This window comes from Nyctereutes procyonoides, unplaced genomic scaffold, assembly GCF_905146905.1.
Source record: "Nyctereutes procyonoides isolate TBG_1078 unplaced genomic scaffold, NYPRO_anot_genome, whole genome shotgun sequence".
NCBI lineage: Eukaryota > Metazoa > Chordata > Mammalia > Carnivora > Canidae > Nyctereutes > Nyctereutes procyonoides.
The window spans coordinates 79,807,191-79,821,561 of NW_026575140.1; the positions used below are offsets into that span (position 1 = coordinate 79,807,191).

The window sequence follows — 14,371 nt, forward strand, 5'->3', positions numbered from 1 at the left end:
CTTTTGGTACTCTCAAATGGTATGCTAGTGGATCAGATTCTGGATGTGCAGGGACACATCCAAATTTGTTCTTCCTCTTCAGTTTGCTTTTGTCTTTTTCTGTTTTCTACTCTCCATGCCAGCTTCTGCCTTGACAAAAATTGACTATCCTATGACTTGATCCCTTAGAGCTATAGTTACTTTAATACCAAGCCCTCACACTAACAGAATTTTAGACCTGAGGCGATGTGGGAAATTGTCAAATCCAGTATTTCTCAAACCTGGCTAAGCACCCCAATTACCTAGAGTGTTTATTAGAAAGAAATTCTGGGCTCACCACCCAACCTTCTAAATCACAATCTGTATGGCTATGAGTACAATAGCTGTATTTTTTTAATCTTCCCTGGTGATTATAATGCCAGCAATTTATGGATCTCCAGAATGAATAGTTACACCCATCTTACATACAAAGACATTAAGAAGATCCCAAGAAATAAAGCCATTTGTCCAAGGTCACAGATCTAATTTAGGTCTCCAGGTTTCCAGCTTCTTCTAGTCCATGGGCCTATATGCCCTCCTGCTTGGCTGGAATGCAAAGAAAAAGTCATTTAAAAGTAAGCAATCAGACTTTGGATTTCAGATGTAAAGGAGTAGCTGATATCACACTACTACCCTCTTACCATAAACTACTACAATCTCGGAAAAAATACATAAAGCATCTATTTGAAAACTTTGAGAAGCAGAAAGCACAGGGATGAAATTCTTAAGAGAAGGCAAGAAAATGTAGTAACTACCACATTCACCTTTTCTCTCTAGGCAATTTCCAAATCAAGCATAGTGAGATGGAGCCCACGCAGGTGACAGCAGTCTCTACTACTGGAATAAAGATCAGTATTCATGAATGCCAGGACAGCTGGAATCTGTGAGACAAGGCATGGAGAGGAAAATATCAAAGAGAAGAACCCTCAGTCATGTTCATTGAGGACTCCTTTGAGTTCTTAGCTGAACTCTCAACTTCGTACATATGCATGGCAAGACTCCAGATGTCTAGGATACAACAGCTGTTTGGAATCTGGGAACTGAATAGAGGTCACAGAGCATGCACAGTCCTGGGGAGCTATTAGATGTCTGGCTTAGTGAGAGTGGAGAAACTTTGGTGAACAAACTAGACATTAAGATGAACCCCCTGAAATCCATACCTAAGAGTGAGGACTAAGCCATCAGGCTAAGGGCAAAATGGAACTAGACTCATCATAACAAAGACTAATCCAGATCTCAACAAGATCACGGTGATCTGCTAGTAAATTAACTGCATCTCCAAACAAAATGCAACAATCTATACAGAAGAATAACATAATCCAGTCTCTACAATATATTCACAATTCCAGCATTATAAAATAAAAAATTATGAGAAATATAAAGAAGCAAGATAATATGACCCATCATCAAGAAGTAAAAATATTCCGTAAAAGCAGATCCCCATGTCCTGAATGCTGCAATTAATGAACAAAGAGTTTAAAATAACTACTGATGGGGGAGCAGAGGACTAGCAGAGGACAAAGCACAGGTCCAGGGCAGCACATTGACAAGTCCTTGAAATAGACAGAGGGACATTCCTCTACAGACTCAACTGCTTCAATGTTCATACTTTGCTAAGGGCTAAATCAATCTTAGCCTGACCCCCAGGATCCTGGAAGTCTACTTTAACATATAAAAATTCCTTTAGGAATTTCCTTTATCTCTAAACCCCCCAAGATACATGTTGACAATCATCCCCCAAGCACATGGCCCACCAATAGACATCTGAAGGGTCTCATGACTAAGGTTTTATTAGATGGTAATAAATGAACTTTTCCCAATAATAGCTAGCCTTCTCAAGATCCTGGAAACCTGGCTTCCAAAATTCCTTTGAGTGTATGCTATCCTCAAATCACTCCCAACTCCCAGGTATATAATCAGCCACTCCTCACATGACAGGGAAGCAGCTCTTCCTGCCATTGGGTCCTGTCCCCATGCTTTAACAAAACCACCATTTTGCACCAAAGACATCTCAAGAATTCTTTCTTAGTTGTCGGCTCTGGACCTCACCTATATTCCAAAACTTCATCAACTACTATAATCATTTACTGAAATTTAGACAAAAAGAAATACTAAATTGACTAACAGATGGGAAACCCCAACATATTTATTTTTAAAAAATAAAATAAAGGAAAATTACAAAAAATCTTCAAAACTGACAATATTGGAAATAAGGAAGGTTGATTTCTTAGCAGACCGGCACAGCCAAAGAAAGAATCATTGAAAGCAAAATAGATCAACAATAATCCATATTCAAATAATATAGAGAAAAAAATAATAAAAAGGAATATAGCAACCAAAATCTTTAGGACAATGCTAAATGGTCCAACATATATGTAATTAGAGTTTCAACAGGTGAATAGGTGAGAACTGGGAGAAAGAAGATTTTTTAAAATAATAGATGAGATGATCATATTGTTTTATCCTTTCTTTTATTGATGTGATGTACCACCTTGCTTGATTTATGAATATTGAAACACCCCTTGCATCCCTGAAATAAATCCTATTTAACTGTAATGAATGATTTTTTAATTTTTGTTGGACTTCGTTTATTAATATTTTGTTTAGGATTTTTGGATCTCTGTTCATCAGAGATACTGGCCTGTAGTTCTCCTTTTTCTGTAGTATCTTTATCTGTTTTGGTTTCAGGGTAATGCTGGCCTCATAGAATGAATTTGGAAGCTTTTCTTACTCTTCTACTTTTTGCAATAGTTTAAGAAGAGGTATAAACTATTCTTTAAATGTTTAGTAGAATTCACCTGTAATGCCATCTGGCCCTGGACTTGTGTATATTAGAAGTTATTTTTATTTCTAGTAATTAGCCTGTCCAAATTTATTTTCTTCTGATCTAGTTTTAGAAAGTTGTGTATTCTAGAAGTTTATCTGTTTCTTCAAGATTGTCCAATTTGCCAGCATATTCTCTTTCATAATTATCTTTTTTAATCTTTTGTATGTCTGTGGTGTCAGTTGTTATTTATTTTCCCTCATTTCTAATTTTATTTATTTGGGTTCTCTCTCTCTTTTTCTTAATGAGACTGGTTAAAGGTTTATCCAATTTTGTTGATCTTTGCAAAGAACTTTCTCCTAGTTTAATTTATCTGTTCTATTGGTTTTTTAAATCTCTATTGTATTTATTTCTACTATAATCTATTAATTCCTTCCTTCTCCCAGCTTTGTTTGTCCTTTTTCTAGCTCCTTTAGGTGTAATTTGGATTGTTTATTTGAGATTGTTCTTACTTCTTGAGTAGGCCTGTATTGCTATACATCCCAAAGATGTAGAACATTTGGAGTATTGGTGTTTTCGTTTTTGTTTTTCTTCATGTATTTTTTTTCTTCCACAGTTTCTTGGTTGACCCACTCATTGGTTAGTAACATGTTGTTCAGGCTTCATGTATTTGTGTTCTTTCCAGATTTTTTTTTCTTGTGATCAATTTCAAGTTTTATACCATTGTGATTGGAAAAGATGTATGATATGATTTCAATCTCTTTTAATTTATTGAGATTTGTTTTGTGCCCTAACACATGATCTATCCTGAAAAATGTTCCTCACGTACTTGAAAAAAATGTATAATCTGCTGTTTAGGGATGGAATGTACTGTATAAATCTGTTAGTCCATCGAGCCTAATATGTCATTCAAAGCCAATATTCCCTTATTGATTTTCTGTGAATGATCTAACCAGTTATCCTACTGGATTCTACTGCATAGAGAGAAAGGGTGGATGTGGTTGTTACTCATTTTCTTGCCTTCTCTTAAGAATTTCTGTTACTCCTTTTCTTGCCTTCTCTTAAGAATTTCTGTAGATCGGGATCCCTGGGTGGCGCAGCGGTTTGGCGCCTGCCTTTGGCCCAGGGCGCGATCCTGGAGACCCGGGATTGAATCCCACGTCAGGCTCCCGGTGCATGGAGCCTGCTTCTCCCTCTGCCTGTGTCTCTGCCTCTCTCTCTCTCTGTATGACTATCATAAATAAAATTTAAAAAAAAAAAAGAATTTCTGTAGATCATCTATCCTTTGATCCTACTGTTACTTTAAAACAACTATGTACATATTTTGTCTAGTTTTTAATTGCTTTTGGTAAGATGGCAAGTCCCATGTAAGTTATTTGCCATGACCAAAACCAGAAATCATAAGTATTTATTTAACTTAATTTGGCTAGCCTTTTACGGAGTTCCAAAGCCTAGAAGGAAGAACAAGGAAAGACCAAGAGAAACAAAAGAATATATTCATGAGAATATATGCCTGGAATATGGTAAGCACTCAGAGTAAATGATAAGTAATAATATTCATAATGCTTCATGTTCAAGAATACTTGCAGCATATTCAGATTACTAAAGAATATATTTTTTATGAATGTTCCTATTGAATATGTCATTTTTTTAAAGATTTTATTTATTTATTCATGAGAGACACAGAGAGAGAGGCAGAGACACAGGCAGAAGGAGAAGCAGGCTTCATGCAGGGAACCCGACTTGGGACTTGAACCCAGGTCTCCAGGATCACATCCTGGGCTGAAGGTGGCGCTAAACCACTGAGCCACCGGGCTGCCCAAGAATATGTCATCTTTGACATATACCAAAAATATATATTTTTCCAAAGATAAATTCAACAAATATATCCTACTTCTGTAAATATTCTTCAAATGATTAGTCTTCTTAACATAAATAATGACATAGATGAGATGAACACTGGGTGTTATGCTATATGTTGGCAAATTTAATTTAAATAAAATTAAATAAATTTAATATATATATGTAAATAATGAAAAAATGTGGAAAATCTTGGAGGATTTGGGGGAGACTGTGTCATGGTTTTTTAGTCTTCCTGGATACTCCCATCAAAAAAAAAAAAAAACAGCACAACTAAATAGCAAGGAGGAATCCCATTAACAATGTCAATGACAAAAATAAGGGATATGTTATCCCCTTTACCTCCAAACATAAGCAGATGGGCACAAACCAGCAAAAGCTTAAAATCTGCTTAGTATCAGCATCTGTGCAGGAAGAAACAGAAGGATGCGACAGGACATCTGGCAAACCTGAAATCCAAAACAACTAATCGGTATTCCAAGTAACTCTCAAAAGGCCAATTTGAAAATAGCACCTAAGACTGGAAGGGATTTTGCATTCTCCAATAGTGGGTGAATTTAAATGTCTCCATACTAAGATCTGAAGGGGCTACAGTTTGTGCACTATGAACTCTCAAAATAAAGTAACCAAAGCTCTTTACAAGAACAGGAATAAAACCCAAACTAAACAGAACAAATAGAGATAAAAGAAAAAAAAGGTCCAGATAAAGGTAGAAAGGGGACAGAGCCAGGAGATCTCAGACAGCAAGTCACCGTGTTTTTTTCAGCACCTCACAAAAGCAAAAGAATAGAGAATTCTACATGGATGAAGTTAGAAAAAAAACTAATTTGATATAAAAAATGAGCAATAGAAGAGAATCAAAGAAGAAATTCCGTATAAAATTATAAGCAAACCAGAGAGACATACTGTTGTTAGTCTCCTTAGGATGCCATAACAAAATGCCACAGAATGGGTCACTTAAGCAACAGAAATATATTTTTTCACAGTTCTGGAATTCAGAGTCCCTACATTGGTGATTTCTGGTGAGGACTCCTCCTGGCTTACAGATGGCTGCCTTTTCAGTGTGTCCTCAAATTGGGAAGAGAGTGAGCACTGGTGCCACTTCCTTGTCTTAAGAATGGCACCAGCCCTCTCAGATTAGGATCCCACCCTTACAGCCTCTCATAACCTTTATCACCTCCTTAGATACATTCTGTCTCAGAATACATTCACATTGAGGGTTAAGGCTTCAACATAGAAATTTGGAGGTTGAGGGAACACAACTCAGTCCATTGACTACACATAAATGATAGTATTACATATAATACAAATATTATTTCAAAACAAATTAAAACACATGAAAATGTTACAAGACATGAAAGAACAACAAAAGTCAGAATTAGAAAAACTTATAAATCAGGCAACAGAACCCAAGAAATTATTAGGAATAAAAGAAAAAATAATTTAAGAAATATGACAGAATTAGAAGTAGCAGAAGAGCGAATAAACACAACAGATAATACCTGAGGAGAAATAGAAGGTAAAAAAGAGAGGGTAAGAAAAAGGGAGGGAGATTCTGAAAAAGGTTTGTGGGAAAGCAGCAAATTTAGACACCAAACAGAAAAGATCTAATCCACATAGAGTAGAAGCTCCAAAGGAGATAATCAAAGCAAGGGACGGAACAGATAACAAAGACTAGAATTTGTGGATCTTTTCCTAGTGTCAAAAAAAATTTTTTGAGGTGATGTATTGAAAAGAATTGTTACACCTAAGAAAATTGCCCCAAAACAAGTATCAAGACATATCCCAGTGAAATTGTTGGCCTTTTTAAATAAGAAATCCTTTGAGAACCATGTAGCCCCAAATTTCCTGGTTCTTTCTGAAAAGACTTAGAAATAATAACCAAGCCAGAAGCAATGATCCTCTCTAGCACCTAATTACTGGTCTTGAAATACCATTTCACCACTAAAAGAAAGCATGCTTCCTGGAGAAATGATTGGTTCAGGTCCAAAGAATGAAATGTATGAGATGACCTTGGAACATCTTGTCATATCAGATAAAAATTAGTATTAGAGACTAGTAACATTCTGTCAAAGACTCAAGAGACAAACTGAAGAGAATTCCACAGGCCAAAGACAGAAAATTTTGAGCAAGAAAAAGATAATAACATTACGTGTAATGACACATAAAGTATATTTAAGTTGATGAGAATATAATGATTCTAAAGAAAAATAACTGGTTACCTTTGCAAGATAGTAAGAAACCAAATCGTTATTTTGAAAATCTGAAAATGAAGGTCATGTAAGTGTTTTTATCTGAAGTATGGGTGGATAATGAACCTACTGCGTATGAGATAAAATTGCATTGAACTAAATGTACACACACACAAAAATGAGTACAAGTAAAATGGAAATCTGAATGAAATCCATGGATTGTGCATGGCAGTATGCATATGCGGTATTGTGGTGTCACACTATAATTTTGAAAAATGTTACCATTGGGGAAAACTGTATGAAGAGTACACAGGATCTCTCTACATTATTTCTTTCAACTGCATATGACTCTGTGACTATCTCAATATAAAAAGTTTAAAAATCTTCTTCATTTGCAACATTTTCATGGGTAAGATATTGCTGAATATAACCTCTAAAACTAAATTTTCTTATGAACATTTTCCCTTTATGCATGAGGAGTTCTTGGAACTCTACCTCTTATGTCCCTCAGCCTCCCGCCCTTCTACAGTGGCCATCGACAGGCACAGCAACAGGGTGACAAGCTCAGTGTTGCTTATAAAGTTAACATCCCTTTCCTGAACTTCTGCTTGGTTTTAGTAAAATATTTTAACTTGCTTTAGAAACATTTCAAATAAACATTTTCAGCCTGATTATGCCTACTGAAGAACAATGTTGAGTAGTAACCAAAATGGTAGTAACCAATGATGATGGTAATGACAAGTGGTGGTGGTGGTGGTGCTAGTGAGGATGGTGGGGCTGTTGGCTATAAGATATTTGAATATTGGCATTAGACTCTTAAGTTTCCCAACCTGAAGATGACTCCAAATAAAAGGAAAATTAACACACCTGGGAGACAAACATGCTTCCCAGCACAGGCGTAAACCAAGACTCTAATTGCTCCTCCAACAAGGACTCCAGGCTCCGAAGTGACTGCATCCCAGGAGGTTCTGCCCATGTGTTATATAAACAGACCCCCAGTCTCCCAGTCTCGGTGACCCCATAACCGTGCTGGCCCTCAGAATACATTTAGGACTAAATATGAATCTCTATGGTTCTCTCCTTTCTTGATGTTTATTTCCTGACTACTGAAACCAAGGCATCCCCTAAAATTTCCAAGGGACCATTTTGGGTTTTTCTCACCACAGGTATTTAATTTCATACTTAAAGCAATTGAGAGAAATATTTCTTCTATGAACTCCTAGTTCTAATGCAGGCTTTATTTCTAACCACTTGTCTACCTTCATCTCTCAGCATTTTTTGTGTGCTGTGTTCTCATCGGCAGCAATCCCAAGCCTCTGATGGTCTGGTAAAGCTAGAGGTAATCATTGTAGTAACTGATATCAAATATATGGACCATGTTTGCTAATTTTATATCATTAAATGATTATGGGAGTAAAAAAATTAACTCTGTGTTGTCTAGGATTTTCACCATCTGCACCACACTGAGTGGTGTTTGCACTGTTTTGTTTCATTTTTGTTTTTTAAAGATATTATTTATTTATTTCAAGAGAGCAAGAGAGAGCATGAGCAAGGGGGAGGGGCAGAGAGCCCAACATGGGGCTCCATCCTAGGACCCCAGGATCATGACCTGAGGCAAAGGCAGATGTTTAACCAACTAAGCCAACCACGTGCCCCTCTGCACTGCTTTGTAAAGCACGTTGATTTCTGGTAATGATATATTCAAGGTGATTTTCTATGTTTCTTATTGTTTTAAGAGGTGAAAAATTGGGTACAAGGAGATACGTAAGATTTATTTTTAATCTATTGTTATCTATTGACATTCGTTTTCTCTTTATAGTAAATGGGAAAAACTTAGCTACTTCTGAAACTAGTTATTGTGAAGTGTCGTACCACCAATAACATATGAAGTTTACAATGTACTGCAGATTTTCTTGACTTCACACCACATCTTAAGGATTTAAAGACTCTTATATCTAAGAAAAGGAAATAGGGTTAGTGCCAGAATTATTATTATTATAGGAATCAAATGAGACAATATATTATAAAGCACTTCAAAAAATCAGGTTACAAAATGTTTTGTTAAAAATTTTTTTTGAAAAAAAAAGTAAAAGAAAAAAATTTTTTGTTTTATATATATAAATATAAATAAATATATATTTATTTATAGTATATATATTAGTCTCCAAGTAGCGGGGAAATGGTGTGGTTTTACTTTTGTTTATTTGTAGTTCTTTTTCTTTAAGAGTTATTTATTTGAGATAGAGAGATGGAGAGTGGGAGGGAGGGGCAAAAGGAGAGAGAGAATCCCAGGCAGGCTCTATGCCCAGCGCAGAGCCTGACCCTCACACGGGGCTCCATCTCACAACCTGGAGATCATGACCTGAGCTGAAATCAAGAGGCGGACACTTAACTGACTGAGCCACCTAAGTGCCCATGCTTATTTATATTTTTAATTTTCTACAGTGCATATATATTGCCTTTGTAATTTTTTAAATGCACCTGAAATTAGCAATGAAATCTCCAAAATTTCAATAAGTTAAGTTTGTTAAATAGAAATAAAATGCTACCCAAAGATAAGCTACACCAAAACAGTACAGTTTTTTTTAAATTATTTATTCATGACAGACACAGAGAGAGAGGCAGAAACACAGGCAGAGGGAGAAGCAGGCTCCCTGCAGGGAGCTCCATGCAGAACTCGATCCCAGAACCCCAGGATCACGCCCTGGGCCGAAGGCAGAGCCTCAACCACTGAGCCATCCAGGGGCCCCAACAATACAGTTTAATGGAAACAAAACAGGTAGTAGTCAGAGGTCCTGGGTTATAGCCCAGTTCTGCCTCTACTAACTATATGATTTAGGGTAATGTTTAGAGCTCCAATTTATTGGAGAATGAAAAAAATAATGTAACATTCTTCTTTCTCATATGCTACGCACAAGCTAAGACATCAAGTGTAAAGCATTTTCAACCTCCACGTTGCTTAGAGCTGTAGAGTGTGGACATACAAGGCTGCACACTTGGGCTACAAACAATAAGCTCATGATCAGGCAAGAACAGAATTTGAGTTCTAAGTCACTGATCGTTAGTATGTTCCAAGCAAGTCACTGAAGGTCTAGCCCTTCTGTATTCTCAAGAGGAAAATGGAAATAAGGGGCACCTGGGTGGCTCAGTTGGTTAAGCATCTCCCTTGGGCTCAGGTTATGATCCCAGGATCCTGGGATCTAGCCCCACATCAGGTTCCTTGCTCAGTGGGGAACCTGCTTTTCTCTCTCCCTCTGCCTGCCACTCGCTCCCCCTGCTTGTGCTCTCTCTCTCTCTCTCAAATAAATAAATAAATCTTAAAAAAAAAAAAAAGGAAAACAGAAATAAGAATCCTACTCAGAACACATTTCTCCTCATACCCAAAATTTTAGGAGTTAGAGATTGACCTTTGAAGGGCATTATACAAAAGTTAGTAATTATAAGAGGACACAATAAAAAGAGGAAGAACTTAAAAGTTTTTTTCCTAAGAAATATATCTTAGAGATGGGCCATCTATAAGTATCATGCCCAGCAAGGATGATCCATGCTTCTTAGGGACATGTTGACAATTTGAGTACCTTGTCATTAGGGAGATCATGGGGCCTGGTTTCATATTACAATCTGAAAATCATCATGGTAACAATAATGGCCTTTGGGCACTTACCAGTGCCAGTGCCCACACTGCCCCACGGGTCTATTAAATTTGAACCTCTGTGGGTGGAGCCTAGGCATGGAGACTTCCAAACATTCCAGGTGATTACAGTGTACAGTCAGTGTTGAGAACCACTGTCTTAGAGGCTCACTGTCTTAGAGGCTCAGTGAAAAAGTAAAGCCAAATTCCAGACACCTAACGACACTTTTATGGGAACTGAATGCTTTGAAAAAATATTTCTAAATGTGCATTATCCTATGTCATTTTTACAACTACCTTTGAAATTGATAAAACTGATTTCTTCATCAATAAAAAACATCTTGGGACGCAAGGACTCCATCAGAGGCAAGGAAAAACTACGTCGCCCAGCAGTTTGCAAAAACCAGGGGAGACACAGCCTTGGGCTACAGATTGAAAGCTCTGTCAGGAAAGGATCGGGCTGGAGGTTTAAATAGGCAAAAACCTAGGGCAAGGTCTGTGCCCTTTATGGACATCGGTCAGACCCAGGTCCCAAGCTGCAAGTTTCCAGAGTGGGGGGGGCAAGCAGGATACACAGCTCCCTATTTCTGATAGCAGTTTGAGGGTGTGGCTCCTGCTGGAGAGCATGACGGGATGTGTTGTGCGTAGTTTTTTTCAAAACTGTTGCTGAATTTTGTGCAAGTTTGTCATCTCAGACTGTGCCGACTGGTTTTGTTCCCCGTGGTCATTCGCCTGATTAAATTTTTAGTTTTTCTCCCTTGACATGAGGGCACCCATCTCACCCATCAGCCTTTACTGTCTAATTACTGGGGCCTTTTGTTCTCATCTTCATCTTTCAGATACAGAAACTGACTTGTCATTTGGTGATACAGTCGTAACTACCGTACTACCCTGACACTGTGTCAGTTTGAGATGGGTATTTTTGCATTTACATTCAGAGACTATTTGGGAATTGCACAGATGACAGGGAAATTTTATTTTTGAAGCAAAATGCATCTCCAAGTACAAAATATGAAATATACTGCTTGTTACCTATAGGATGGAGGCCCTCAAACCTGAGCGTGCCTCGGCATCATGTGGAAAAAGGGTTAAACCCAGATTGCTGACCCCACCCCCAGGCCTTCTGATTTGGTCAGTCCCGGTGAGGTCTAAGAGTTTGCATCTCTAACAGGATGCTAATGCTGCCGGTCCAGGGAATACACTTTAAGAAGCATCGCTAAAGGATATTTCAGAAACATGAAAGTGGTAAAAGTCCCAGATCGTGGCCCCTTTTTCCTTTCATCCTCATGATCTTCGAAACACCCAAAAGGCTGGTCTTTCTCCCAGCAAACAGCAAGATGAGGGAGGACTCATCAAGAAACAGCCCAGGATCGCCCAACTGACCCCAAATGCTCAAAACTAGCTTCACCCAAAAGTCCAAGATGCAGCCTTTCATGGGCTTCTCTCCTATCCTCACAGGGCTCCCAAACGCAGAAGAATGGCTGCAGAAAATCACTCTACAGTGACCGAGTTCATTCTCAGGGGCTTGACAAATCAGCCAGAGCTCCAGCTCCCACTTCTCCTCCTCTTCCTTGGGATCTACTTGGTCACCATGATGGGGAACCTGGGCATGTTCACACTGATTTGTCTGAATGCTCAGCTTCACACCCCCATGTACTACTTCCTCAGCAACCTGTCACTTGTGGATCTCTGCTACTCCTCTGCCATTACCCCTAAAATGTTGGTGAACTTTGTGTCAGAGAAGAACATCATCTCCTATTCAGGGTGCATGTCACAGCTCTACTTCTTCCTACTGTTTGTCATTGCTGAGTGTTACATGCTGACAGTGATGGCCTATGACCGCTATGTCGCCATCTGCAGCCCTTTGCTCTACAATGTCATCATGAGTCATCAAGTCTGCTCCCTGCTGGTGGCTGTGGTCTATGCCATGGGGCTCATTGGCTCAACAATAGAGACTGGCCTCATGTTAAAACTGTCCTATTGTGAGCTCCTCATCAGCCATTACTTCTGTGACATCCTCCCTCTCATGAAGCTCTCCTGCTCTAGCACCTACGATATTGAGATGACAGTCTTCTTTTTGGCCGGATTTAACATCATACTCACCAGTTTAACAGTCCTTGTTTCCTATGCCTTCATCCTCTCCAGCATCCTCCGCATCAGCACCACAGAGGGCAGGTCCAAAGCCTTCAGCACCTGCAGCTCCCACCTTGCTGCTGTGGGGATGTTCTACGGGTCTACTGCGTTCATGTACCTGAAACCCTCCACGGCCAGTTCCCTGGCCCAGGAGAACATAGCCTCTGTGTTCTACACTACAGTGATTCCCATGCTGAACCCCCTGATCTACAGCTTGAGGAATAAGGAGGTAAAGGCTGCTGTGCAGAAAACACTGAGGAGAAAAATGTTCTGAGGTCAATGTTATTCTTGCTTGATTTTAAAATTGTTTTAATACCAGAGGGAAGCCCCCTGAATGCTTAACCAACTGTGATGGGAAATAGGTGCTTGGCTTCATGGTTGAATGAATGCATCCTTCCCTTGTTCCCCTTTCCTTCCCTCCCTTTCTGGACTCTCATTTCTATTTGAAATCAAATGATTTCAAGTTCATGTTTTCTTTCATTTGAGATCCATTTTCTCTGTGTGAACCCTTTGGTAAACATTTACTATCTTAACTGTAATTTAACATAAATGCTAAACTTTCAGCATTGAGTTTGAAAGTCATCCATTGTTTTATTACCTTCCCTACAGAAAATATTACTCAACCCAATTATTTTTTTGTGCCCAGGAGTACACAAGGCAAGGAAAGGTGAGTGTGAAAATCACCAAGAAGTGAGACACAGTTCCTTGCTCATCCAGATCTCCTCTTTCTTCACTCCTCCCTACTTGCTCCTGCCCAGAACCTCTACATGCCCCATTTATATAACTTCATAGTAACAGTAAAAATAGTAAGAGCCAGTCATATGTTTTGAGATGCTTACTCTGAGCCATGCAACTCCCCTAAATGCTTTGTGTGCATTATTTCTTTTTTTTAAGATTTTATTTATTTATTCATGAGAGACACACACAGAGACACAAAGAGAGAGGCAGAGACACAGGCATAGGGAGAAGCAGGCCATGCAGGGAGCCCAGTGTGGGACTCAGTCCCGGATTCCAGGATCACGCTCTGGGCCAAAGGCAGGCGCTAAACCACTGAGCAACCCAGGGATCCCCCTGTATGCATTATTTCAATTATACCTCACAACACATAGGTACTACTGTTATCCTTATCTCACAGATGTGGACACTTGGTTCAGTAACTTGCTAAGGTCACATAGCTGGCAAACAAACAACACTGGGGTCTAAGTCCAGGTAACTCAGAGCCCGCAGTTTTGGCTCTCATACATTTTTCCTTCAGCTTTAGGCCAACACTCCATTTGAACAGCCTGTTAAGCTTGACATAATGCTCTTTTTCCAGTTTCAGATACTTCCAAAAGATAATTTCTCAAGTCCCCCCTTTTATCACCTGCCCTAGCATCTTTCCCACTATAGACAACTTCTTCAAGAGGACTAAGGAAGGACTACACTAGAGTGACCAACTTCACCAGTTTGCCAGTGTTAGCACTGAAAGTCCTCCATCTTGGGAAATCTCTCAGTCCCAGACAAAGGAGGATGATGGGTCACCCTCAATTATGCATTACTGCGAAATCTCTTGTCCTGCTTAAATAACTGATAGACCTACTGTAAGTCTCCCTCAGAAATCCAGTGGCCACGGGACAAAGTTTCTCCCTGCTGCCCTTGCTTATATTGGTATCAAGGACAAAGGGGTTAGGTTCAGCAGCCTGACCTAGGGCAAAGGATTTACAGACATCCTCTTGTCATTTATAGCTATGTTTGGGATGCTATTGTATCAAGCAGTGGTTTATTATGGAAAAC

The 14,371-nt window shown here is 38.9% G+C and overlaps 1 protein-coding gene across 1 annotated transcript; it reads left to right on the top strand.

Moving 5' to 3' along the window:
- Positions 1 to 11,918: 11,918 nt before the first annotated feature.
- Positions 11,919 to 12,872, top strand: LOC129497583 (olfactory receptor 8A1). Its single transcript, XM_055306544.1, has one exon. The coding sequence runs from the start codon at positions 11,943 to 11,945 to the stop codon at positions 12,870 to 12,872; it is 930 nt and encodes a 309-aa protein (XP_055162519.1). The 5' UTR covers positions 11,919 to 11,942.
- Positions 12,873 to 14,371: the final 1,499 nt, after the last annotated feature.

Excerpts from the sequence above, each read along its gene's own strand:
- LOC129497583 (XM_055306544.1), top strand. The coding sequence starts at position 11,943 with ATGGCTGCAGAAAATCACTCTACAGTGACCGAGTTCATTCTCAGGGGC.